Source organism: Coregonus clupeaformis, chromosome 17 (assembly GCF_020615455.1).
Source record: "Coregonus clupeaformis isolate EN_2021a chromosome 17, ASM2061545v1, whole genome shotgun sequence".
In the NCBI taxonomy this organism is placed as follows: domain Eukaryota; kingdom Metazoa; phylum Chordata; class Actinopteri; order Salmoniformes; family Salmonidae; genus Coregonus; species Coregonus clupeaformis.
In genome coordinates, this window is record NC_059208.1 from 45,707,261 (window position 1) to 45,734,569 (window position 27,309).

A 27,309-nucleotide genomic window follows, 5' to 3' on the forward strand; every position below is an offset into this window, starting at 1 on the left:
CATGGTTTCTGTCTCAGTTACTGTGAGGGACAACCGTTCTGCTAACACACACACACACACACACACGTTCTACAATTAACCCAAGTCCTACCCCTTGCACACTGACTGGAATCAATTGGTAATTATTGACCAGAGCACAGCACAGGGAAGATACTTCTGCTGGACAGTGTGTGTGAATGTGTCTAAACTTGAAAGCTGCAGAATATATAGTCTACCTGAAGCTGAACTATAACCTAGTATTAGGCTCTGAATGTGTGGTTGGGAGAGGTAAGTTCAGTAGTAGGCTGTAGTAGCAGAAGCTGGTAGTTGTAGTATGGTAGTGTGAGTGAGTGGGTGGGTGAGTGTTTGGCACTGGGATTCAGGAACTGGCTGACTAATGTTCTGGCAGTCATACGCCGAGGACTTCTGTCCCTCCGCCGAGCCACCCTGGACCATCTGCATCTCCAGCCACAGGCGGTAGGACCATTAGGACCGGACGCATATGACTGATTCCCACCATAGGGCCAGAACCAAACTGTACTGGGCTGGCTTGGTTATGCATCCACCATAGTTACTGGAACTGTCCTGGAAAGACAATGTGAAAAGAAAATATCTAAGGCAGCAGGGAACAGTTTGGGTCGTCCCTTTAATGTGAATCAGGCCCTAGTGTGTGGTGTCCCTTGGACCCTTTCACATTTCCTCTCGAACTTTATGGAATTCTCTTGTTTATTTTAATCCAGTACAATGATAATACAGTGCATTTGGAAAGTATTCAGACCCCTTCCCTTTTTCCACATTTTGTTACGTTACATCCGTATTCTAAAATTGATTAAATATGTTTTTTTCCTCATCAATTTACACACAATACCCCATAATGACAAAGCGAAAACTGGTTTTTAGAAATGTTAGCAAATTTATTCAAAATAACAAAAACATACCTTATTTACATAAGTATTCAGACCCTTTGCTATGAGACTCGAAATTGAGCTCAGGTGCATCCTGTTTCCATTGATCATCCTTGATGTTTCTACAACTTGATTGGAGTCCACCTGTGGTTAATTCAATTGATTGGACATGATTTGGAAAGGCACACACCTGTCTATAAGGTCCCACAGTTGACAGTGCATGTCGGAGCAAAAACCAAGCCATGAGGTCGAAGGAATTGTCCGTAGAGCTCCGAGACAGGATTGTGTCGAGGCACAGATCTGGGGAAGGGTACCAAAATGGAGGAAGCTTGGAACCACCAAGACTCTACCTAGCGCTGGACGCCCGGCCAAACTGAGCAATCGGGGGAGAAGGACCTTGGTCAGGGAGGTGACCAAGAACCCGATGGTCACTCTGACAGAGCTCCAGAGTTCCTCTGTGGAGATGGGAGAACCTTCCAGGACAACCATCTCTGCAGCAGTCCACCAATCAGGCCTTTATGGTAGAGTGGCCAGACGGAAGCCACTCCTCAGTAAAAGGCACATGACAGCCCGCTTGGAGTTTGCCAAAAGGCACCTAAAGGACTCTCAGATCATGAGAAACAAGATTCTCTGGTCTGATGAAACCAAGATTGAACTCATTGGCCTGAATGCCAAGCGTCATGTCTGGAGGAAACCTGGCACCATCCCTACGGTGAAGCATAATGGTGGCAGCATCATGCTGTGGGGATGTTCTTCAGCTGCAAGGACTGGGAGACTAGTTAGGACCGAGGGAAAGATCCTTGATGAAAACCTCCTTGAGTGCTCATGACTTCAGACTGGGGCGAAGGTTCACCTTCCAACAGGACAACAACCCTAAGCACACAGCCAAGACAACGCAGGAGTGGCTTCGGGACAAGTCTCTGAATGTCCTTGAGTGACCCAGCTAGAGCCCGAACTTGAACCCGATCGAACATCTCTGGAGAGACCTGAAAATAGCTGTGCAGCAACGCTCCCCATCCAACCTGACAGAGCTTGAGAGGATCTGCAGAGAAGAAGGGGAGAAACTCCCCAAATACAGGTGTGCCAAGCTTGTAGCGTCATACCCAGGAAGACTTGAGGCTGTAATCGCTGCCAAAGGTGCTTCTACAAAGTACTGAGTAAACAGTCTGAATACTTACGTAAATGTGATATTTCTGTTTTTTATTTTTAATAAATGTGCAAACATTTCTATAAACCTGTTTTTGCTTTGTCATTATGGGGTATTGTGTCTAGATTTAAATCCATTTTAGAATAAGGCTGTAACGTAACAATGTGGAAAAAGTGAAGGGGTCTGAATACTTTCCGAATGCACTGTATGTGAGGCATGGGATATTGGAATAACACAATATTGGTTCATAGCAGTTTCTGTATTCACAGGTTGTTAATATGTGACATTATCTGATTATTAACTCAAGATAAGGGTGGGTAATCCTGCTATTGCAGGAGTGAAGATTCACCTCTGTGATTTATGTTCTCTATAAATGCACACTGACCTCTGACAGCATGACATCCAGACACGTTTTACATTTTAGTCATTTAGCAGACACTCTTATCCAGAGCGACTTACAGTTAGTTAGTGCATACATTTTCATACTGGCCCCCCGTGGGAATCGAACCCACAACCCTGGCGTTGCAAACGCCATGCTCTACCAACTGCGCTACACAGGGTTAGGGGTCAACATATGTGTACTAAAGAGCCTCTGTGTCCCCATCCCAAATCTCACACACACACTACAATCATTCCCACTAAATACCTCTGAATTCACTTCTGTTGGCCTTGGTCCAACACTGCATCTATCCACTCCTCTCTTTTCTATAATAGGAACACACTGTTCTCTGGGAGCAGAGGGGTGTGAACATGCTAGTCTGTAGTAGCCGAGTATTTTCACTGATTTATGTCTCGGTTGAATTATGCATTTGTGTATTATGATTATGTCAATGTATGTGATGGGTTGCGTGTGCCTGGTATGAACTGGTCACATCCGTGTTATAACGTAGATGGGTTGACGAATGCTCTAAGGGAGCCCATTGGCTGAGCTGGGTTCGCTTGGCACCAGAGCGGCTCTCTGATTGGCCCAGAGACTTTGTGGCATCTCCTGCTGCTGGAAGTTTTTTTTTGGTTTTGTGAGGGCATAGTCTGTTGAGAAGCCATGTTTATGCTTGCTACTTCTGTGACAACCGCCACTCTTCTGATGTTTAAAGAGTCTTATTTAACCGGCCGGGAACTGTAGCCCTGGTCACACAAGTCCGCGATGAAAAAAGGAGAGAGATTTCGGAGGGCACAGGAAGCGCTGGCTACGACCTTCGCATAGGAGGATTCCAAACATCCGTGAATCAAAAGCAAGTGAAGTTTGCTAATGCTACTAGCCTGTTAATGCTAGCTAGTTAATTCAGACGGACATTGCGTGTGAATGCTGTGTGTGGACTGTCAACAACATCCCCCCTGCAATTACGTAATGTTGCTAGCTAACTAGGTGGCTAGCTATGGCTGGGCTTGGGATGTGACGGTGTGCCATGTCGCCGGCGAAATTGACTTTTGAGGACCGCAAGTGAGCTAACTAGCGCTAGCTGGGTAGCTAGTGGTGCAGGGTTTCGCTAGCAAAGGGTTATTTAGCATGCTGGTAATCAACGCGTCGTAATGGTTGTGGATCTGTTGTTAACTAGCTAGCTAACGTCTATCTGCTAACTTTACCTAGCTAGTTAGTCTGGTTGTTGGCTTCACATCAATCCAAATTTCTACTTTCACTTGTCAGCCATATTCTAGCCAATTATGGCGATATATAATCGGGCTAGTGGAGCGCTATCAATTCACTGTTCTTCGATCTTCAATTAGCTAGCTACAGTAGTTATCTAATAGCAGCTAACTAGCAAGCTTCTTAGCCAACCACCAGTAGCTTGCAGATAGCCAGTAGTGGCTAACACAACTACCTAGCTAGCTACTTTGGTTAACTTTATCTTAAATCTTCTCTAGTCCACCAGCAGCGGTTTATTCGCCCGCTAACTGCGGTCCCTTCCCCGGAGGCAAGCTGGCGGCCCTTCGGCTGGAGGCGGAGGAGAAGGAGCTGGGGGCCATGGCCTGGGTGCTGAAGATGGACGATGCCACCATCGAGTCAGGGCTGGTACACGACTTCGATGCCAGTCTGTCGGGCATCGGGCAGGAGCTGGGGGCTGGCGCATACAGTATGAGGTTAGAGAGACCATTTGGTATACAATATAGATATATCAGTGTGTCTGGATATGAGATGGAAGGTACAAACTGTTCCCACTCTGTGTCCTAAACCCTGGGATTTACCCAATACGGAGGAATTACATTTTGTGTGTGTGGTATCCCATCCCCTCTGTGTGGTATTGTGTCAGTGTGCGTGTTGGTCTTTGTTTTGGAGTGTGTTGGGATGGAGGGGGCCATCACAGCAGGTTGCCACGGAGGACAGAGGGCTTAAATACCTACCAGACACAAAGGGGGAGTGTGTGGGGAGTGGACAGAGGCAGCGGCAGAATGTAGGGAACATAAACCCCCTAAGCACAGGGAGGGAGTGGGGATAAGCTCTCCCCCACCACCTCTCTCTGGGTGGCTCAGTGGCATGTCTCGGAGTGATGACAACATGGTGGAACTGTGGGGTTGCTATGGCAGCAATGAGCTGGGATGCTCAGGGGAGTTTGTAACTGTACCAGTCAGATCATCCACTATGGAACAGTCAGGAAAAGACACACACACACACACCCCTTACTTCAGTGTCACCGCAACAGCCCTAAGTGTGCATGTGTGTTTTCCCCACAGATGTGTTTTTGTGAAGGAGGTTGTGTTTCTGTGGGATAAGAGTTCCCAGGACTGTCAGCTGTCTTATCAGGATCCTCCCTGTGTGTGTGTGTCTCCCATGTTTAGAGAGCAGCTGTGGTGCTCAGTAGGAACAGAATGTCTCAGTTTGTCAGTGGAGCCGGCTCCTCGTGTGTCAGGAAGCAGATGCAGTTTCCTTGGCAGCAATGTGGAGTGGGGCAGCGGCTCTGCGACTGGCATGCCATGCAGGAGACATTGGGGTTGGGCTAGGGTGGGACAGGGAGAATACAGGACACTGTCTGCAGCAGCTGTGTTAATGAGAGGGGTCTGTTCCAGAGTGTGAATTATTCCATGACATTCGGGGGTCTCTTTTTTTTTTTTAAATGTGGGACCTTGTTTGTGTGCACGTGCTTGTGCGTGCAATAGTTTTTTATGTGCCTAACAGTAAAGACATGTTGTTTTAACGGTTTTTAAAAATCCTACCTTTTACTTTGGCAAGAACACAGCCAGTCATTACGTTTTCATCGTATTGTCAAACAAATCACTTCAAAAAGTAGGCTACATGCGCATGTTCATCCACTGCAAAATAATTCCAGCATCCAAACTGCATGTGCGCCATTTGATTAATGGAATGAGACCTCTGTTACAAAACACCCAAAAGTGTAATGACATTTGCCGATTGTCATTGGGTCTACACTCTTGTAACCTTAATTAATTGGTGTCTTACTGACAATAGGGACCTTTTTTGTAGAAAGAAAAGTTGGGACACATGAAATTCCAACTTGTAGGTCAGTTGGTATAGCATAGTGCATGCAACGCCAGGGTTGTGGGTTCGATTTCCGCAGGGAACCAGTAAAAAAAGTATGAAAATATAAGCACTCAATATTGTAAGTTGCTCTGGATAAGAGCGTCTGCTAAATGACTAGAATATCAAATGAAATACGGGATCTTCCCGGGATGACAAGTGCACCCACATGGATTTTTTTTGTTGTTGTTTATAATAATATAATAATAATATGCCATTTAGCAGACGCTTTTATCCAAAGCGACTTACAGTCATGCGTGCATACATTTTTGTGTATGGGTGGTCCCGGGGATCGAACCCACTATCTTGGCTTTACAAGCGCCGTGCTCTACCAGCTATGACATGGCGGTGGAGTTGTTAGTTTAATTTGGAATAATCTTTTGTGCTTAAATTAGCTTTAGAGACACCTCAAAGTTTGACTTTTGTTGCATTTTGTTGCATTTTTTACTCATCTCTCATTCAGGGGGGCTTAGACCCCCCTGTAATTCGCACTATGGTCTGTTCCAATAGTTCAAAAATGTTTCCTTTCTCACTCCTCCTTTCTCTCCCTTCAATGCATATTGTCTTCCCCCTTTCACTGATCTGACATCACTGCTATAAATGGAAGCTATTCAAGCTATTTAGTGATAAATGTTCAGCTCTCCAATCTTGTCAGATTATTAGTTTTTACTCCAAGGTGTTCTACAGCTTGACTTGGCCATAGAGCATTATGTGAACTTTGAATTCAGACTGCCAACTCCCACCACCTTTTCAAAGTGAACTTAATTAACCTGAGCTGTTCCGGGGAGCATGCTCCACATTTCTTGGCATATAGGGGAGACTTTGGTTGCCTGGGCACACACACACTTCTGCCTAGCGCTAGGATCCATTGGGGTGAGCTGAGGACAGTCTGTCTGGAGCTGGTGCCAAGTGTGTGTGTGGAGGTTATGTCAGACTGGCTCGTGTGTTGTAGAACAGAAAAGTATTTTCCAGTGGGACAATTCCAACTGTTACTGTTTCAACAGGGCTACTTAGTCTTACTTACCCTTACTCTTCTCTCTCCTGCCATCTCTCTTTGTCTCTCCAGTGATGTGCTTGCCTTGCCCATCTTTAAACAGGAGGACTCCAGTCTTCCTTCAGACTGTGAGAGCAGCAGTCTCAACCCTCCCTTCCAGTACGTTCTCTGTGCTGCCACCTCCCCTGCTGTCAAACTACACGATGAGACACTCACCTACCTGAACCAAGGTGACTTACTCACACACTCCTGTCATGGGAAACCACCTTAACGATGCTGTACACAAACACACACTCACGCGGTAATGTTTAATAGCTCCCCACCAATAGCAAGAAGGGATGTTGTCTGTTTTCAAACAGTAGAGATACACAATCACTCAAACCTCATCTTAACCCCCTCTGTCTCTCCTTCTGTCTCTCAGGCCAGTCTTATGAGATCCGTATGCTGGACAACCGAAAGCTGGCAGAGTTACCAGAGATTAACAACAAGACTGTCAAGGTCAGAAATGTTAAGATTTCAGCCTTTCTGTTTGTGGGGTTTCTTTGTGGTTGTGTTATGATTGTTGCGGTGGTTTTTAGAGCATTGTGAGGGTGGTGTTTGATAACTGTGTGGTGTGTGTAGAGCATCGTTAGGGTGGTGTTCCATAACTGTGTGGTGTGTGTAGAGCATCGTTAGGGTGGTGTTTGATAACTGTGTGGTGTGTGTAGAGCATCGTTAGGGTGGTGTTCCATAACTGTGTGGTGTGTGTAGAGCATCGTTAGGGTGGTGTTCCATAACTGTGTGGTGTGTGTAGAGCATCGTTAGGGTGGTGTTCCATAACTGTGTGGTGTGTGTAGAGCATCGTTAGGGTGGTGTTCCATAACTGTGTGGTGTGTGTAGAGCATCGTTAGGGTGGTGTTTGATAACTGTGTGGTGTGTGTAGAGCATCGTTAGGGTGGTGTTCCATAACTGTGTGGTGTGTGTAGAGCATCGTTAGGGTGGTGTTTGATAACTGTGTGGTGTGTGTAGAGCATCGTTAGGGTGGTGTTTGATAACTGTGTGGTGTGTGTAGAGCATCGTTAGGGTGGTGTTCCATAACTGTGTGGTGTGTGTAGAGCATCGTTAGGGTGGTGTTCCATGACTGTGTGGTGTGTGTAGAGCATCGTTAGGGTGGTGTTCCATAACTGTGTGGTGTGTGTAGAGCATCGTTAGGGTGGTGTTCCATGACTGTGTGGTGTGTGTAGAGCATCGTTAGGGTGGTGTTCCATAACTGTGTGGTGTGTGTAGAGCATCGTTAGGGTGGTGTTCCATAACTGTGTGGTGTGTGTAGAGCATCGTTAGGGTGGTGTTCCATAACTGTGTGGTGTGTGTAGAGCATCGTTAGGGTGGTGTTCCATGACTGTGTGGTGTGTGTAGAGCATCGTTAGGGTGGTGTTCCATAACTGTGTGGTGTGTGTAGAGCATCGTTAGGGTGGTGTTCCATAACTGTGTGGTGTGTGTAGAGCATCGTTAGGGTGGTGTTCCATAACTGTGTGGTGTGTGTAGAGCATCGTTAGGGTGGTGTTCCATAACTGTGTGGTGTGTGTAGAGCATCGTTAGGGTGGTGTTCCATAACTGTGTGGTGTGTGTAGAGCATCGTTAGGGTGGTGTTCCATAACTGTGTGGTGTGTGTAGAGCATCGTTAGGGTGGTGTTCCATGACTGTGTGGTGTGTGTAGAGCATCGTTAGGGTGGTGTTCCATGACTGTGTGGTGTGTGTAGAGCATCGTTAGGGTGGTGTTCCATGACTGTGTGGTGTGTGTAGAGCATCGTTAGGGTGGTGTTCCATGACAGGAGACTCCAGTACACAGAGCACCAGCAGCTGGAGGGCTGGAAGTGGAATCGCCCTGGAGACCGTCTCCTAGATATCGGTAAGAACACTTAAGTGTGTGTTTGTTTTTCATTCTGTATCTGTATGTAATGCTAATTTGTAGTGTGTGTGTGTAGACATCCCTCTGTCAGTGGGTATCGTGGAGGCGAAGGCCAACCCCTCTCAGCTCAACGCTGCCGAATTCCTCTGGGACCTCAACAAGAGAGCCTCTGTGTTTGTACAGGTAACACACATCAATCCACACAAACACACACACACACACACACTTCCCTGTAGTCACATTGACTTTCCTCTTTGTCTCTATTCTTTCCATCTGTGTGTGTGTAGGTCCACTGCATCAGTACAGAGTTCACCCCTAGGAAGCATGGAGGGGAGAAGGGAGTTCCCTTCAGGATCCAGATCGACACTTTCAGACAGGGAGACAACGGAGAGTACACTGAACACCTCCACTCTGCCTCCTGCCAAATCAAAGTCTTCAAGGTACACACACATGTTCTCTGAACACAGTCAATCACACTTAAACACTTTGACATGCAGATGACATGGCTGCACCTGATTTAACATTCCGCGTTCCCTCTTTCTCTCTCTCGCTCTCTCTCCTCCCCCCAGCCAAAGGGGGCAGACAGGAAACAGAAGACTGACAGAGAGAAGATGGAGAAACGACCGTCTCAGGAAAAGGAGAAGTACCAGCCCTCCTACGACACAACCATACTATCAGAGGTTAGTCAGTCTGGGGGTTTGAATGGCATTTAATCAGGACTGGAAAACTAGAATACACTTAAACTGAGTTTGCATGTATTGAAAGTCCACTTACCGGTATCAGTAGTCAAGTTTTTTTAGTGGTCAGATTGTGAGTGTGAATGTTTATGTGAAACTCTGTGTGTGTGTAGATGAGGCTGGAGCCCATCATAGAGGAGGCAGGAGACTATGAGCTGAAGAAGTCCAGCAAGCGGACGCTGCCGGCTGACTGTGGGGACTCGCTGGCCAAGAGAGGCACTGTAAGCGTCCTATATATTATACAGTGCATTCGGAAAGTATTCAAATCCCTTCTCTTTTTCCACATTTTGTTACGTTACAGCCTTAGTCTAAAATTGATTAAAACATCAATATCCCATAATGACAAAGCGAAAACAGTTTTTTTTGTAATGTTTGCAAATGTATACCAAAATAAAATACTTAATGTAAATACTTATGTAAATGTGATATTTCAGTTATTAATTTTTTATAAATTTGCAAACATTTATATAAACCTGTTTTTGCTTTGTCATTATGGGGTATTGTGTGTAGATTGATGAGGGGGGAAAAACCATTTCATCCATTTTAGGATAAGGCTGTAATGTAACAAAATGTGGAAAAAGTCAAGGGGTCTGAATACATTCCGAATGCACTGTATATCCTATTACAATGCCTTCAGAAAGTATTCATACTCCTTGACTTATTCCACATTTTGTTGTGTTACAGCCTGAATTGAAAATCTACACACAATATCCCAGAATGACAAAATGAAAACATGTTTTTAGAAATGTTTGCAAATGTATTGAAAAATAAATACAGAAATATCTCATTTACATAAGTATTCACCCCCGGGAGTCAATACATGTTAGAATCACCTTTGGCAGCGATTACAGCTGTGAGTCTTTCTGGGTACATTTCAAAGAGCTTTGCACACCTGCATTGTACAATATAATAGCATATTATTCTTTTATAAATTCTTCAAGCTCTGTCAAGTTGGTTGTTGATCATTGCTAGACAGCCATTTTCAAGTCTTGCCATAGATTTTCAAGCCGATTTTAAGTCAAAACTGTAACTAGGCCACTCCGGAACGATCAACGTCGTCTTGGTAAGCAACTCCAGTGTATATTTGGCCTTGTTTTAGGTTATTGTCCTTCTGAAAGATGAATTAGTCTCCCAGTGTCTGTTGGAAAGCAGACTGAACCAGGTTTTTCTTTAGGATTCTGTCTGTGCTTAGCTCTATTGTTTCTTTTTATCCTAAAAATAACTGCTTGTTCCTTGCCGATGACAAGCATACCCATAACCTGATGCAGCCACCAAAATGCTTGAAAATATGAAGAGTGGTACTCAGTGATGTGTTGTGTTGGATTTGCCCCAAACAACATAACGCTTTGCATTCAGGACATTATGTTCATTTCTCTGCCACATTTTTAGCAGTTTTACTTGATGCATGCTTTGGAATATTTTATTCTGTACAGGCATCCTTCTTTTCACTCTGTCATTTAGGTTAGTATTGTGGAGTAACTACAGTGTTGTTGATCCATCCTCAGTTTTCTCTTATCATAGCCATTAAACTCTGTAACTGTTTTAAAGTCACCATTGGCCACATGGTGAAATCCCTGAGCAGTTTCCTTCCTCTCAACTGAGTTAGGAAGGACTCCTGTATCTTTGTAGTGATTGGGTGTATTGATACACCATCCAAAGTGTAATTAATAACGCCACCATTCTCAAAGTGATTTTCAATATCTATATACACTACCAATCAAAAGTTTGGACACGCCTACTTATTCAAGGGTTTTTCTTTATTTTTACTATTTTCTACATTGTAGAATAATAGTTAAGACATCAAAACTATGAAATAACACAAATGGAATCATGTAGTAACCAAAAACTCATTAACTTATCTCATTATATTGGTGGCGTGACTCAAATAATTATATACATACGTACGTTAAAGAACAATCACACTCTGTATTGACTATATTCACTATCCAGGCATGCTTCTGAAGTACAAAGTATCAATCATGTTCATTCTGTTTTACCCTTATCATTTCATAACACATTATAAAACATATCAATCAATACTTAAACATGGTTTAAACATGTCATGGCGTGACTCATTCTCAACCACATACATTTAAGCCTTCCCCAACAGCCATCCTCCCAGGACCTTGTGGTTATGGTTTTTCCTTGTGACTATGTGCATGTGGCTATGTGTGTCAGATCATAAGCACAAACAAGTGATAACACTAGTTCCATTGTTACTCCAATCTCCACACAGCTACAACAAGACGTTTTATCTCCATCACATGTCATTGACATACCCAGACCAGCTGCAGGGAGTTAGAGGGAACCATCTATTACCAGAAGCACAGCATTTGCACTAAAGAAATGTCTCTGCTCTGTTTTAACCCTTTAATTGGTTCTTAATCCATAAGCATTTAAGGCATATAGGCATTTCATTCTACAACATGCATAATCAATATAATTGGTTTTTATGTTGTCCGCCCCTAAGTGAGATAGAGTAGTTAACCAAAAATGTCCCACATATCCCCCCTTTGGGACTTAAATAAGTCCCAACCAATAAAACAAAAGTTAACATAATGAGTGTAAGCATATGCATATACTTATTCTTAGCCTTGCCATCTGTGGTTACATTTTAGAAGAACAAATATTCAGACCAATGTATCTTCCTCATTGTCTGACCCATCACGATGAGGACGAGGAGCCCAATCAGGTACTGGGTACAAGTCCGGAAGGTTTCACTCTACGCTAACCTCCAATTGTTGCTGTTGAGCTTTGTAACCATGACAGGCCCATCCACCCCAAGGGACAACACCATACAGACACAGGATTCCCAAATGGGCAGTCCATTGGTCCTCCTTTAATATTGCAGGGCTTTCCATATTCATTAACATACTGTCCTGGAGCTTCCTGAATAGGGTGTATATCTTTGGGTGAATTATTAACAATTGTCTGTAGTCATTTGCTTTACTGTGGTTTGGATCAAGAGTGATTTTAACAAAGGCAGTACACAACAAAATACCATTCCCATTACTACAAGTGCTATGCCTATCATGATTGCTATTTTTGTAAACATTGCTCCCCACTTTCCCAAAGTTAAGTCCATCCAATCCCAAGTGTGAGCGTCATGCCCAGCATTGTCCTTAATTTCTTTATGTAGTCCTTTTGAGCTTAGTCATTGCTTCAGTGAATGAACCATCCGGAGCAGTATTATTGGGAATGAAGGTACAACGTTCATCCCCAAACATAACACAAACTCCACCTTTTTCTGCCAACAGCCAGTCTAATTCTGGAGCTGTCATTGGAATTAACTGTGTTTATCCCGAGAATCCTACAGTTTTGGCATATTTGCCAGACATGGGGAGGCGAGAGGCATAATTTGGACTTACACAAGTGTAAGTGGCTCCGGTATCGATCATCATGGGTGTGCCTCTGTTTTCTATTTGAACCTGCAGCATAGGTTCTTAATCAGCTCGCGTAGATAACACTGGAAACTGACCCTCCCCTGTAGGATTCTCTGGGCACCCCTAGTACCCCTGATTAGGCCCTGCCCATGGATTCACAGGACCTTGGAGTTGTTTCTGATTTTGTTGCCAGCCGCCAGTTTGTTTCCAATTACTTTGGTTTCTGTTCCCCTGTTGTTGCCAGGGGTTTGTGGGGCAGTTTCGTCTGGTATGCCCTGGCTGTTGGTATCCCCAGCAGATTCCCTTGTGGGCCCCGGTTTCCTCCTTTTTGATTGTTTTGCAGAGGTTTTTGTTGTCTATTGTTCCATTGCTGGGGTTGTTGTGCATACACATTCACTACTGGTGGTGTGGGTTGCACTTGAGCCTGTGGCGCGGGAATCAGATGTGGCCCTCCGGAGGAGACTGCAGCCACCATTCCTGTCTCAGTCATAGGTGCTGTTACTGGAGCCTGGATTTTCTTCTTCCCTCTGTTTTGTCAGCTCTTCCAGTTGGAGTTGAGTCAGCTTTCTCTGAATGTCTCTCCCCTGTTCTGTGAGTCTCTGTTCATCCTTTCTGTGTTTTTCTACTGCATGTATCACATGGTCACAGAATTCTTTGTGTGACTTTGAGGTTATTCCTACCACATCCTCCAGCCTGCTTTTCACTGGCTGGCGCATGGCCTCTATCACTGAGTTTCGGAAAATAGTTGTCATTAGTGGGTCCCCGTTCTGTTTCCAGTCTCCATCGTTTCATCTGTTCGTGTAGATAGGCAGCTGGATTCTCCGTTTCCCCCAGTGTCCACCCTTGTAGTGACTTGGGGTCTTGTGAGACTTCAAGGCGATGTGAGTCAAAGTCCATCCCGTCTCCTTGCGGGTCTGTCACTCCTCTCCTCAGGTCACTGTTCCCCAGTATATCCTCCATTTTTGCCTTTCCTACCACCCTTGCCAACTGTGCCTTCAGATCCCCCACAGCCAGCAGTTTCCCCATGGTTTGTTCCTCAAAGGTCCTTATCCATTTTCCTGCCCCATCATGCAAATCTGGCAGATGGGCAACCAATCCTTCCAGGTCCTGCGATCCCCATGGAACATAATGTGCCTGGGTACCTTTTATTAAAATGGGATATTGCCCCTCATATTTTTTAGGTTTTTTCCAGTGTTCTCCTAGTCCGCACTCTTTCCTCCCTTACTTCTTGGTCACAGGCCCCCCCCCCCATATTTCAGCCGCTGCTCCTTCTTCCTCCTCTTCTAGTTCCCTGTCAGTCTGTTGTCTAACCCAGCTCTGTTCTCTCTCCCTTTCTTCCTTTTCCCTCAATTTTCTCGTCATTTTGTATATTTCTCTTCCTATTAGTTCGTTTGTTGCTTCGATATTTGTCATATCTTCATCCGGAGATTCCCCGTCGTCTTCTTTTGTCATCTTCATTCTTCCCAAGGTCTCCCTTAGCTCTCCATAGCAGTCCAATCTGTTTGGCTTTGTTTCTGCCCTTTGTTTGATTCTTCCTGCTTCTTTCGGGTCCTTTTCTCTCCTTCGGGAATACTGCTCCGGACACCTGTGGATGTTGTTCACCGGTGTATGGCGGAGGTCCCGTGGACCAGTCCACTTTCTTTCTGTTTGTTTTCTCATCATCCTTTCTCAACATGTTTCTGGCTTCTTGTATGTTCTCAACCCAATTGAGATGGTTTGGGATGAGTCGGACCGCAGAGTGAAGGAAAAGCATATGTGGGAACTCTTTTAAGCATTCCAGGTGAAGCTGGTTGAGAGATTGCCAAGCTGTCATCAAGGCAAAGGGTGGCTATTTGAAGAATCTCAAATATATTTTGACTTGTTTAACACTTTTTTGGTTACTACATGATTCCATAGGTGTTATTTCATAGTTTTGATGTCTTCACTATTATTCTACAATGTAGAAAATAGTAAAAATAAAGAAAAACCATTTGAATGAGTAGGTGTGTCAACTTTTGACTGGTACTGTATATATTTTTTTAACCCATCTACCAAACGGTGCCTTTCTTAGCAAGGCATTGGACAACCTCTCTGATCTTTGTGGTTGAATCTGTGTTTGAAATTCGCTGCTCGACTGGGGGACCTTACATTTATCTGTATGTGTGAGGTACAGAGATGAGGTTGTCATTAAAAAATAATGTTAAACACTATTGCACACATATTATGTGACTTGTTAAGCAAATGTTTAATCCTGAACTAATTTAGGCTTGCCATAACAAAGGAGTTTAATACTTATTGACTCAAGACATTTCAGCTTTTCATTTGTAATTAATTTCTAAAAACATAATTCCGCTTTGACATTATGGGGTATTGTGTGTAGGCCAGTGACACAATCTCAATTAAATTAATTTTAAATTCAGGCTGTAACATAACAAAATGTGGGTTACGTCAAGGGGTGTGAATACTTTCTGAAGGCACTATATATTATATAAACATCCTCTATCGTCCTGTCAAGGAAGTTAATATAATATGTGGAGTTGTTTGATGCTTGGTAGTTGGTGACGGTAATGCTTAGTAGTGTAATCACATCTCTCTCCTCTCTGGTCAGTGTTCTCCGTGGCCTGATGCCTACATCAGCTCTCCCCAGACAGCTGGCCCCTCCTTCTCCTCCACACCTCTCTCCACATACACTGCCTCCTCTGTACCTGACAGGTAGGCCTGTGTGCGTGTGTGAGAGATTGAGAAAAGTCTGTGGACGTAGTGAGAGATTGCTGACTATGACTGTTGTATTCCAGTGGCCCCTCGTCACCCAATCACCAGACAGACCCTGTCAGCCAAGTTGTCACAGAGGTTAGTATACACCACACACATGGACGTGTCTCAAATCCAGTTTAGGTTTGTTGAAATTCATTGTTACCCCCCCACCCCCCCCCCACCCCAACACACATTATTCTCTTTCTCTATCTCCCCCTCTAAAGCAGCTCAGTCCTACAGCTACCATCAAGGAGGCTCAGAAGTGGCTTGTCAAGAACCGCTTCAACACATACGCACGACTCTTCTCCCACTTCTCAGGTACACACACACACACACACACACACACACACACCACTCTTTGCATTGTGTAGATTATTGTGTAGGAGTTATTAAAGTGAACCTGTTGTAATGTGTAGGTTGTGACTTAATGAAGTTGACCCGGGAAGACCTGGTTCAGATCTGTGGAGCTGCTGATGGAATCAGACTCTTCTACACACTCAGATCCAGGTGAGGGTGTGTGAGAGAGTGGGGGGGGTTAGAGGGGTCTGTGTGTGTGTGTTTGAGAGAGCAAGAGGAGGATGTGTCAGAGAGAGAGGTGTGTGTGTGAGCGAGCGAGAGGGGGGTGTGTGAGAGAAATCTAAGAAAGAAATCTATCCAACCAAAAACATAGAGACCTAGAAAACCTGAGCCTACGCCTTCACTATGATGAATCACTAAAACAATACAGAAATACACTACGGAAAAAGAAGGAACAGCACGTCAGAAATCAGCTCAATTTGATTGAAGTTCATAGAATCTAGCCACTTCTGGGAAAATTGGAACACATGAAACAAACACGAAGAGTTATCAATCCAAAACGGAGATGTATGGATAAACCACTTCTCCAATCGTTTTGGCTCTATAACAAAGAACAATCAGCAAAAACATATACATGATCAAATACAAATCTTAGAATTAACTATTAAAGACTACCAGAACCCACTGGATTCTCCAATTACATTGAATGAACTACAGGACAAAATACAAACCCTCCAAACCCCAAAAGGCCTGTGGTATTGATTGTATCCTAAATGAAATGATAAAATATACAGACCACAAAATCTAATTGGCTATACTTAAACTGTTTAACATCATCCTCAGCTCTGGCATCTTCCCCAATATTTGGAACCAAGGACTGATCACCCCAATCCACAAAAGTGGAGACAAATTTGACAACATTAACTACGATGGGATATGCGTCAACAGCAACCTTGGGAAAATTCTCTGCATTATCATTAACAGCAGACTCATACATTTCCTCAGTGAAAACAATGTACTGAGCAAATGTCAAATTGGCTTTTTACCAAACTACCGTACGACAGACCACGTATTCACCCTGCACACTGTAATTGACAAACAAACCAAAACAAAGGGAACGTCTTCTCATGCTTTGTTGATTTCAAAAAAGCGTTTGACTCAATTTGGCATGAGGGTCTGCTATACAAATTGATGGAAAGTGGTGTTGGGGGGAAAAACATACGACGTTATAAAATCCATGTACACAAATAACAAGTGTGCGGTTAAAATTGGCAAAAAAAAAAACATTTCTTTCCACAGTTCCGTGGGGTGAGACAGGGATGCAGCTTGTGCCCCACCCTCTTCAACATATATATCAACGAATTGGCAAGGGCACTAGAACAGTCTGCAGCACCCGGCCTCACCCTACTAGAATCTGAAGTCAAATGTAGGGCCTACAGCAGCACCTACATCTTCTGCACAGATTCTGACAGAGCTGGGCCGTGACAGTAAATCTCAGTAAGACAAAAATAATGGTTTTCCAAAAAAGGTCCAGTTCCCAGGACCACAAATAGAAATTCCATCTAGACACTGTTGCCCTAGAGCACAGAAACAACTATACGTACCTCAGCCTAAACATCATAACCACTGGTAACTTCCACAAGGCTGTGAGAGATCTGAGAGACAAGGCAAGAAGGGCATTCTACGCCATCAAAAGGAACATAAAATTCGACATACCAATTAGGATCTTGCAAAAAATACTTGAATCAGCTATATAACCCATTGCCCTTTATGGTTGTGAGGTATTGGGTCTGCTCACCAACCAAGAATTCACAAAATGGGACAAACACCAAATTCTGCAAAAATATCCTCAGTGTAAAACACAAAATAATGCATGCAGAGCAGAATTAGGCCGATACCCACTAATTATCAAAATCCAGAAAAGAGCCGTTACATTCTCCAACCACCTAAAAGTAAGAGATTCCCAAACCTTCCATAACAAAGCCATCACCTACAGAGAGTTGAATCTGTAAAAGAGCCCCCTAAGCAAGCTGATCCTGGGGCTCTGTTCACAAACAGAGCCCCAGGACAGCAACACAATTAGACCCAACTAAATCATGAGAAAACAAAAAGATAATTACTTGACACATTGGAAAGAATAAACAAAAAAACTGAGCAAACTAGAATGCTATTTGGCCCTAAACAGAGAGTACACAGTGGCAGAATACCTGCCCAAAATTAAGGAAAGCTTTGACTATGTACAGACTCAGTGAGCATAGCCTTGCTATTGAGAGAGGCCGCTGTAGGCAGACCTGGCTCTTAAGAGAAGACAGGCTATGTGCACACTGCCCACAAGATGAGGTGGAAACTGAGCTGCACTTCCTAACCTCCTGCCAGATGTACATTGAGGGGGAAAAAGTATTTGATCCCCTGCTGATTTTGTACGTTTGCCCACTGACAAAGAAATGATCAGTCTATAATTTTAATGGTAGGTTTATTTGAACAGTGAGAGACAGAATAACAACAACAAAATCCAGAAAAACGCATGTCAAAAATTGTATGAATTGATTAGCATTTTAATGAGGGAAATAAGTATTTGACCCCCTCTCAATCAGAGATTTCTGGCTCCCAGGTGTCTTTTATACAGGTAACGAGCTGAGATTAGGAGCACACTCTTAAAGGGAGTGCTCCTAATCTCAGCTTGTTACCTGTATAAAAGACACCTGTCCACAGAAGCAATCAATCAATCAGATTCCAAACTCTCCACCATGGCCAAGACCAAAGAGCTCTCCAAGGATGTCAGGGACAAGATTGTAGACCTACACAGGGCTGGAATGGGCTACAAGACCATCGCCAAGCAGCTTGGTGAAAAGGTGACAACAGTTGGTACGATTATTCGCAAATGGAAGAAACACAAAAGAACTGTCAATCTCCCTCAGCCTGGGGCTCCATGCAAGATCTCACCTCGTGGAGTTGCAATGATCAGGTCCTTCGTAGCTCAATTGGTAGAGCATGGCGCTTGTAACGCCAGGGTAGTGGGTTCGATCCCCGGGGCCACCCATACTTAAAAATGTATGCACGCATGACTAAGTCGCTTTGGATAAAAGCGTCTGCTAAGTGGCATATATATATATATATATATATATATATATATTATATTATATCATGAGAACAGTGAGGAATCAACCCAGAACTACACGATCTCAAGGCAGCTGGGACCATAGTCACCAAGAAAACAATTGGTAACACACTACGCCGTGAAGGACTGAAATCCTGCAGCGCCCGCAAGGTCCCCCTGCTCAAGAAAGCACATATACAGGCCCGTCTGAAGTTTGCCAATGAACATCTGAATGATTCAGAGGAGAACTGGGTGAAAGTGTTGTGGTCAGATGAGACCCAAATCGAGCTCTTTGGCATCAACTCAACTCGCCGTGTTTGGAGGAGGAGGAATGCTGCCTATGACCCCAAGAACACCATCCCCACCGTCAAACATGGAGGTGGAAACATTATGCTTTGGGGATGTTTTTCTGCTAAGGGGACAGGACAACTTCACTGCATCAAAGGGACGATGGACGGGGCCATGTACCGTCAAATCTTGGGTGAGAACCTCCTTCCCTCAGCCAGGGCATTGAAAATGGGTCGTGGATGGGTATTCCAGCATGACAATGACCCAAAACACACGGCCAAGGCAACAAAGGAGTGGCTCAAGAAGAAGCATATTAAGGTCCTGGAGTGGCCTAGCCAGTCTCCAGACCTTAATCCCATAGAAAATCTGTGGAGGGAGCTGAAGGTTCGAGTTTCCAAACGTCAGCCTCGAAACCTTAATGACTTGGAGAAGATCTGCAAAGAGGAGTGGGACAAAATCCCTCCTGAGATGTGTGCAAACCTGGTGGCCAACTACAAGAAACGTCTGACCTCTGTGATTGCCAACAAGGGTTTTGCCACCAAGTACTAAGTCATGTTTTGCAGAGGGGTCAAATACTTATTTCCCTCATTAACATGCAAATCAATTTATAAAATTTTTGACAGGGAGGGGGGAGGGGAGGGTGAGAGAGGGAGGGTGAGAGAGGGAGGGGTGAGAGAGGGAGGGGTGAGAGGGAGGGTGAGAGATGGGTTGGGGGACGGGGTGGTGTGTGAGAGGGGCGCAATGAACTATGATCATTGTAGTTAATTATCACCTTTTCTGTGCTAATCTATGTAGAACATTGGCCTGTTGGAACTACAACTCCCTACTACATTGCACAGCTCGGGCATGATCTGATTTATCTCTAGAGAAACTGCAGCGCAATGTGCTCACAGAAAAAAACCCGAACTAAATGGAATTCAAATAATTGAATGGACATCGGTTAATTAGTTGTTTAAAAACCAAAAATAACCAACATTTTGGTTAATTGCTTATATTTGAATTGTGTACTCCTCTAAGAAAACCAATGCTCCAAATCCGTTAAAAAGCTATTGCAGTTTTTACCCTTGTAGGATGGCCAAAATTAGGGTGACTAAAACAATGGAGGCAGATATTATAGTTTTTTTAATACAGGAAAATAGCATTGCGTCAGCTAAACTGGATGCTGTGCGAGAATTATGAAAACTCGAACTGAGGTCAAATCATTTACATTTAAGTCATTTAGCAGACGCTCTTATCCAGAGCGACTTACAAATTGGTGCATTCAACTTAGGATAGTCCGTGGGACAACCACTTTTTTTTTTTTTTTTTTATGGGGGGGGCTCGAATCCGCAGGACATAAAACAATATAGCGTAGTATTTTCATATTTTAGTATACGCTTTTCATATTAATGCGAAATTCCTGTTCTTTTTCAAAGATTTCTCACAAAAACAAACTCTGAAATGTCAACGGAGCACTCAGCGTACAGTGTGTTCGGAAAGTATTCAGACCCCTTGACTTTTTCCACATTTTGTTACGTTACAGGCTTTTTCTCAAATTGATTAAATAGTCCCCCCCCCCCCATCAATCTACACACAATACCCCATAATGACGAAGCAAAAACAGGTTTAGACATTTTTGCTAATTTCTTAAAAATAAAAAACTGAAATATCACATTTACATAAGTATTCAGACCCTTTACTCAGCACTTTGTTGAAGCACCTTTTGGCAGTGATTACAGCCTTGAGTCTTCTTGGGTATGACGCTACAAGCTTGGCACACCTATATTTGGGGAGTTTTTCCCCGTTCTTGTCTGCAGATCCTCTCAAGCTCTGTCAGGTTGGATTGGGAGTGTCGCTGCACAGCTATTTTCAGGTCTCTCCAGAGATGTTTGATCGGGTTCAAGTCCGGGCTCTGGCTGGGCCACTCAAGGACATTCAGAGACTGTCCTGAAGCCACTCCTGCGTTGTCTTAGCTGTGTGCTTAGGGTCGTTGTCCTGTTGGAAGGTGAACCTCCGCCCCAGTCTGAGGTCCTGAGCGCTCTGGAGCAGGTTTTCATCAAGGATCTCTCTGTACTTTACTCCCCACAGCATGATGCCACCACCATGCTTCACCGTAGGGATGGTGCCAGGTTTCCTCCAGATGTGACAATTGTCATTCGGGCCAAAGAGTTCAATCTTGGTTTCATCAGACCAGAGAATCTGGTTTCTCATGGTCTGAGAGTCCTTTAGTTGCCTTTTGGCAAACTCCAAGTGGGCTGTCATGTGCCTTTTACTGAGGAGTGGCTTCCATCTGGCCACTCTACCATAAAGGCCTGATTGGTGGAGTGCTGCAGGGATGGTTGTCCTTCTGGAAGGTTCTCCCATCTCCACAGAGGAACTCTGGAGCTCTGTCAGAGTGGCCATAGGGTTCTTGGTCACCTCCCTGACCAAGGCCCTTCTCCCCTGATTGCTCAGTTTGGCCGGGCGGCCAGCTCTAGGAAGAGTCTTGGTGGTTCTAAACTTCTTCCATGTAAGAATGATGGAGGCCACTGTGTTCTTGGGGATCTTCAATGCTGCAGACATTTTTTGGTACCCTTCCCCAGATCTGTGCCTCGACACGATCCTGTCTCTGAGCTCTATGGACAATTCCTTTGACCTCATGGCTTGGTTTTTGCTCTGACATGCACTGTCAACTGTGGGACCTTATATAGACAGATGTGTGCTTTCCAAATAATGTCCAATCAATTGAATTAACCACAGGTGGACTCCAATCAAGTTGTAGAAACATCTCAAGGATGATCAATGGAAACAGGATGCACCTGAGCTCAATTTCGAGTCTCATAGCAAAGGGTCTGAATACTTATGTAAATAAGGAATTTCTGTTTTAAATTTTTTATACAGTTGCACAATTAAAAATAAAAATAAATGTTTTCGCTTTGTCATGTATGGGGTATTGTGTGTAGATTGATGAGGGGTCAGAATACTTTCCGAATGCACTGTATACCAAGCTTTTTACTGTCAAAGCATTTTACATTTACAATGCTAATTTAGCATTTTTTGCGACCCACAGAAAAAACTTTGAAGACGACGACCACAAAATGTAAAATCCTCAAAAGTTGTTCGAGAAACCTGCACCATTATGTCAAAAGAGCTCGGTGCTTATTATCGGATGTATTAGGTTACGAAATCCGACTTTTTGCATATAATGTCAATGACACGTTAGAAGAAGACCCCACTGAACGATTCAGAACATGAATAATCATATTTGTCTTGGTAAAATGTATTTTAAAAATGTATAAGTGAAATTATCACCAAAGCGCGTTTTCACCCACTCTGGGCAGAGTGTTTGATACCTGGGCAGAGTGGGTGAACACCCTAGAGAGGTTGTTAGACAGGATATGTGAATGTGTGCATCTCCGATTATGTTCCTGTTTATCTGTGTTTAATGTGTGTGTGTGTGTGTGTGTGTATAACGTGTAAGTATTCTTGCAGGTCGGTGCGTCCCAGGTTGACAATCTATGTGTGTCAGGAGTGTGATGTGGAGAGCCCCTTGCTGGAGAGACGCTGCGACAGTGAGAACGGAGAGCACAGTGACTCGCCTAACTTATATGGTACGGTTGTCTCACAGGCGGCCGGTGGCACCTTAATTGGGGTGGACCAGCTCATAGTAATGGCTGGAATGGAATAAATGGGATGGTATCGAACGCATCAAGCACATGGTTTCCATTTGTTTGCTACCATTCCATTCACTCCATTCCAGACTTTATTATAAGCCATCCTCCCCTAAGCAGCCTCCTGTGGTTTCTTTGTCGTTTTGATCTCATGGATGGTCAGTCAGCTATTTACCAACACTGGCGGGGTGACTGCTTTCTTATTGTTTGAACTACAGAGTGCCCCTTTAAAGAGAGAGAATATAATTCCTCAGAAAAAGGGGAAAGCATATGTATAACCAGAAATGTTGCTGGCTTAAAAGTGGAAAAAATAAATGAACTAAAGCTGAAATAAATATTCCTGTTCATGTGTGCTTTCCCCTTTTTCATAAAGAATTATGATAGTAGTTTGGCATTATACGACCACAATTGTTTCCTAGTGGATAAAGCAACCTTTTCTGGGAGGACTCATTTGGAATATACTGTATACTCATCTGTGTGTCTCCATTATAGAAGCATCAGCGTGTGTGTCTGTTTTAATGTGGGTGTGTGTGTTTTAATGGGGTTGTGTGTGTCTGCAGTGTACCATGCTCTATACCTGGAGGAGCTGACGGCGGCTGAGTTGATCAGGAAGATGGCGTGTGTGTGTAGCGTTCCACTGGGACAGATCAACCAGGTCTACCGACAAGGACCCACAGGAATACACATACTGCTGAGTGACCAGGTACACACACACACACTGCTGAGAAAACAGGTACACACACACATACCTACACCTATACATCCTGTGTGAATGTTATCTTTGACCAGGAAGAGCTGATGTTCTCTGTCCATCAGTGATCTGTCGATCGGGTGTTTGCATTACATTTACATACTGCCTCTCTGTTACACAATGCTGTGTCCCACCCTAACCCGTCCCCCTTCAGCTCACTCAGGAAGTGTGCCATTCAAATCACTCCCCCAAACAGACTGCGCATCACAGCTATTGGAGTTATCTACCCGTTTTAATTCTTTATCACATGACTGATTACATTGTGTTTTAGTTATAAAATATTTTTCTTTTTTTGTACATTATTTTTATTAAAGATTTATGAACAGTAACAGCCCTTGTTTTAATGAGTATTTAATGATGAAGTTATTTAATGTTGTTCCCCAGGTGGTTTACAACTTACCTGACGAGAGCTGCTTTCTCATTGGCACACTCAAAGGTATGTTGATAGTCTGACTGTGTGTCTGGCCCGAGACATTTCTGGTCTAACTTTCCTTTTCTAGTTATTTATGTTTTCTTTGTTTGGCCTCCATGCTAACACTACCTCTTTCCCTTTCTTTTTCTTTCTCTATCTCTCTAGATGAAACGGGGGAGGGGCTCCACCTGGTTTTGAAGTAGCGATGGAGGATGTGAGTGTGATGACATCACTCAACACTCCTCCCTCCGTGACAAGCAGAGCAGCCTCCCTCCCTCACACTCTCTCCTATCGTTCAGATTGCTATGTGTAAGGCAGACGGACCTAGGGACTGAACTGAAGCCATGTTAATGTTAGAATCTGACGCGGGTGTGACCACTGTTTCATATTGAAAACACTATTACTGAGGGGGAGAGACGGGTGAGGAGAGGGGATAGAGAGGGAGGCTTGTAGCGTGTTTTTCTCTCCATTTCTTTATTGTTTTATAAGTGGGGGATGGTTAGGCTGCCCCCCCCCCCCCCACAGAGAGGCTCATAGAGGCAGTGCTATAGGCTTCAGCCAGGGCTAGGCCAGGGCCATTAGTCAGTCAGTGCTGTGATGCTGTAACTCCATGTGACTTGAACATACAGATTGATGGACAGACAGACGGAACCCAGCCACTTGCGTCGCATTTCCATTGCTCCAGAGTCCATTGCTCCAGAGTCCATTGCTCCAGAGTCCATTGCTCCAGAGTCCATTGCTCCAGAGTCCATTGCTCCAGAGTCCATTGCTCCAGAGTCCATTGCTCCAGAGTCCATTGCTCCAGAGTCCAATGCTCCAGAGTCCAATGCTCCAGAGTCCAATGCTCCAGAGTCCAATGCTCCAGAGTCCAATGCTCCAGAGTCCAATGCTCCAGAGTCCAATGCTCCAGAGTCTTGCGTCTCATTCGCTTTGAATGAGACTCGACCACTTCCACGGAAGCAGAGCTGGCAACTAACAAACTCAAACAGAACAAACTGTCTAGAAAACGTGTCAAACTCATTCCAAGGAGGGCCGAGTGTCTGCGGGTTTTTGCTCCACCCTTGTAACTTATTGATGAGTTAAGGTCACTAATTAGTAAGGAACTCCCCTCACCAGGTTGTCTAGGTCTTAATTGAAAGGAAAAACCAAAAATCCGCAGACACTCGGCCCTCCGAGGAATGAGTTTGACACCCCTGATCTAGAACACAACAGTCTCTGTGTGGTTGTGTAGAACCCAATAGTCTAGATCTGAACATTCTAGATCTGTTCCCAGACATTCTAGAACTAGTGAGGATGGGGGTCATCTTAGCCAATCAAGTAATGATTTTGTGGACTGTTGGGGGTGTTAGACACTGGCTAACAGAATGCTAACAGGGCCTGTTCTTCTGGTTCATGAATCATATGAACCAGGTCTGATACCATAATATACAGACTGCTCTCATAGACTAGACATAACATAGTAAATGTAAATCCGGGACACTCAAATTAGTATGATACTTTTGGTCATGTAGTGTATGTGGACACCTGCTCATCGAACATCTCATTCCAAAGCCTTTAATATGGAGTTGGTCCCCCCTTTGTTGCTGTAACAGCCTCCTCTCTTCTGGGAAGGTTTTCCACTAGATGTTGGAATATTGCTGTGGGGACTTGCTTCCATTCAGCCACAAGCATTACTGAGGTCAGGCACTGATGTTGGGCGATTGTGCCTGGCTCGCAGTCTGCGTTCCAATTTATCCCAAAGGTGTTTGATGTGGTTGAGGTCAGGGCTCTGTGCAGGCCAGTCAAGTTCTTCCACACCGATCTCGACAAACCATTTCTGTATGGATCTCGCTTTGTGCACAGGGGCATTGTCCTGCTGAAACAGGAAAGAGCCTTCATCACGCCAGAGAACGCATTTCCATTGCTCCAGAGTCCAATGGCGGCGAGCTTTACACCACTCCAGCTGATGCTTGCATTGTGCATGGTGATCATAGGCTTGGGTACGGCTGCTCGGCCATTCTACTACCCATTTCATTAAGCTCCCAACGAACAGTTCTTGTGCTGATGTTGCTTCCAGAGGCAGGAACTCAGTAGTGAGTGTTGCAACCGAGGACAGACAATTTTTACGCGCTTCAGCACTTGGTGGTCCTGTTCTGTGAGCTTGTGTGGCCTACCTCTTCGTGGCTGAGCCGTTGTTGCTCCTAGACGTTTCCACTTAAACAGCACTTACAGTTGACCGGGGCAGCTCTAGCAGGGCAGAAATTTGACGGACAGACTTGTTGGAAAGGTGGCATCCTATGACGGTGCCACATTAAAAATCACTGAGCTCTTCAGTAAGGCCATTCTACTGCCAATTTTCAGGCTATGGAGATTGCATGGCTGTGTGCTCGATTTGATACACCTGTCAGCAACGGGTGTGGTTGAAATAGCCGAATCCACTAATTTGAAGGGGTGTCCACATACTTTTGTGTATATAGTGTTACATAAGACCGAAGGTTACTTAAAGCAAAAACAAAAGGAGCATGTTCGAATCTGAAGGACAATTGTTGCATTTTAGCTAATTAGTAACTTTTCAACTACTTACTACATTTTAGCTACTTTGCAACTACATAGCATGTTAGCTAACCCTTCCCCTAACCCTAACCCTTTTAGCTAATTATTCCCCAAACCTTAACCCTTTAACCCAACTCCTAACCTTAATCCCTAAACCTAACCCCTAGCCTAGATATTGTTAGCAAGCTAGCTAATGTTAACCACCCCTAGCTAACGTTAGCCACAACAAATTGCAATTCGTAACATATCATAAGAAATGGATGATAGACATCCACAAATTAATGCATACCATACGAAACGTAACATATACTAAATGAAGTGTCTCAGATTTATGTACAGATTAATACTGAGACTTCGTTGCAATATTTCAGAGCAGGACAGGGGATTTCCACTGAAGACCTAGCCTGCATAGACATGTCTAAGCATCATGGATAGTTGTTTCACCCCACTCAAGTCTCTTAAATGACACATTTCATATTTTTACTGTCTCTTTTATCGTTTTTAGTTTGTCTTTTGAGGAAGGCAGTTTCTTTGTTTTGGCTGTTGTGTAAGATAATGTGTCTCTGATGCCATACTTCTCACTGTTTGCTATGGTCAGTTTTCTTTTTCTCACACACATACACTCCACTACATGTTTATTTGGACAGTGAAGCTCAAACTTTTAATTTGGCTCTATACACCGGGATTTGAGATCAAATGTTTTGATGAGGCGACAGTACAGAATGTCGCCTTTTATTTGAGGGTATTTCATACGTTTTGCCGTTTAGAAATGCATGCACTTTATGTATCTAGTCCCCCCATTTGAAGGTGTCAGAAGTATTGTAGTCTTACTTTTTTAATTTTTTTTTATCTGAATCTTAAATGTTTCTGAACACCATTAATGTGGATGCTACCATGATTACGGGTAATCATGAATTAATTGTGAATTAGTGAGAAAGTTACAGATGCACAAAGATCATGCCCCCAAAACATGCATAGCTCTCTCACCATTACCAGTCACAGGAGGGTAGCATTTTTGGGGGGGTATGATATTTATGCCTCTAACTTTTTCACTTATCATTATTC

At 44.0% G+C, this 27,309-nt stretch overlaps 1 protein-coding gene across 4 annotated transcripts; it reads left to right on the top strand.

Annotated features, from left to right (window-relative positions):
* Window positions 1-3,125: 3,125 nt before the first annotated feature.
* ubp1 (upstream binding protein 1) lies at window positions 3,126-24,021 on the top strand. Of its 4 annotated transcripts, none has more exons than XM_041903467.2 (17): window positions 3,126-3,263; window positions 3,895-4,110; window positions 6,570-6,727; window positions 6,919-6,995; window positions 8,280-8,385; window positions 8,462-8,568; window positions 8,673-8,825; window positions 8,955-9,065; window positions 9,236-9,343; window positions 15,093-15,196; window positions 15,280-15,334; window positions 15,463-15,556; window positions 15,655-15,745; window positions 22,371-22,489; window positions 23,110-23,252; window positions 23,685-23,736; window positions 23,878-24,021. In XM_041903467.2, the coding sequence occupies exons 2-17, from the start codon at window positions 3,995-3,997 to the stop codon at window positions 23,913-23,915; spliced, it is 1,632 nt and encodes a 543-aa protein (XP_041759401.1). In that variant the 5' UTR covers window positions 3,126-3,263; window positions 3,895-3,994; the 3' UTR covers window positions 23,916-24,021. The 4 variants fall into 4 exon arrangements, with proteins under 4 accessions (XP_041759401.1, XP_041759400.1, XP_041759398.1 ...); XM_041903464.2 differs by lacking the exon at window positions 3,126-3,263 and adding an exon at window positions 3,354-3,472; XM_041903465.2 differs by lacking the exon at window positions 3,126-3,263 and adding an exon at window positions 3,354-3,472 and having other exon boundaries at window positions 15,466-15,556.
* The last annotated feature ends 3,288 nt before the right edge of the window (window positions 24,022-27,309 follow it).

Bases quoted from the DNA above. Each gene is read 5' to 3' on its own strand.
- ubp1 (XM_041903464.2), top strand. From the start codon at position 3,438: ATGTCGCCGGCGAAATTGACTTTTGAGGACCGCAA. The intron at 15,197-15,279 runs GTAGGCCTGTGT...GTTGTATTCCAG, and splicing joins GCCTCCTCTGTACCTGACAG to TGGCCCCTCGTCACCCAATC. The intron at 22,490-23,109 runs GTACGGTTGTCT...GTGTGTCTGCAG, and splicing joins TGACTCGCCTAACTTATATG to TGTACCATGCTCTATACCTG.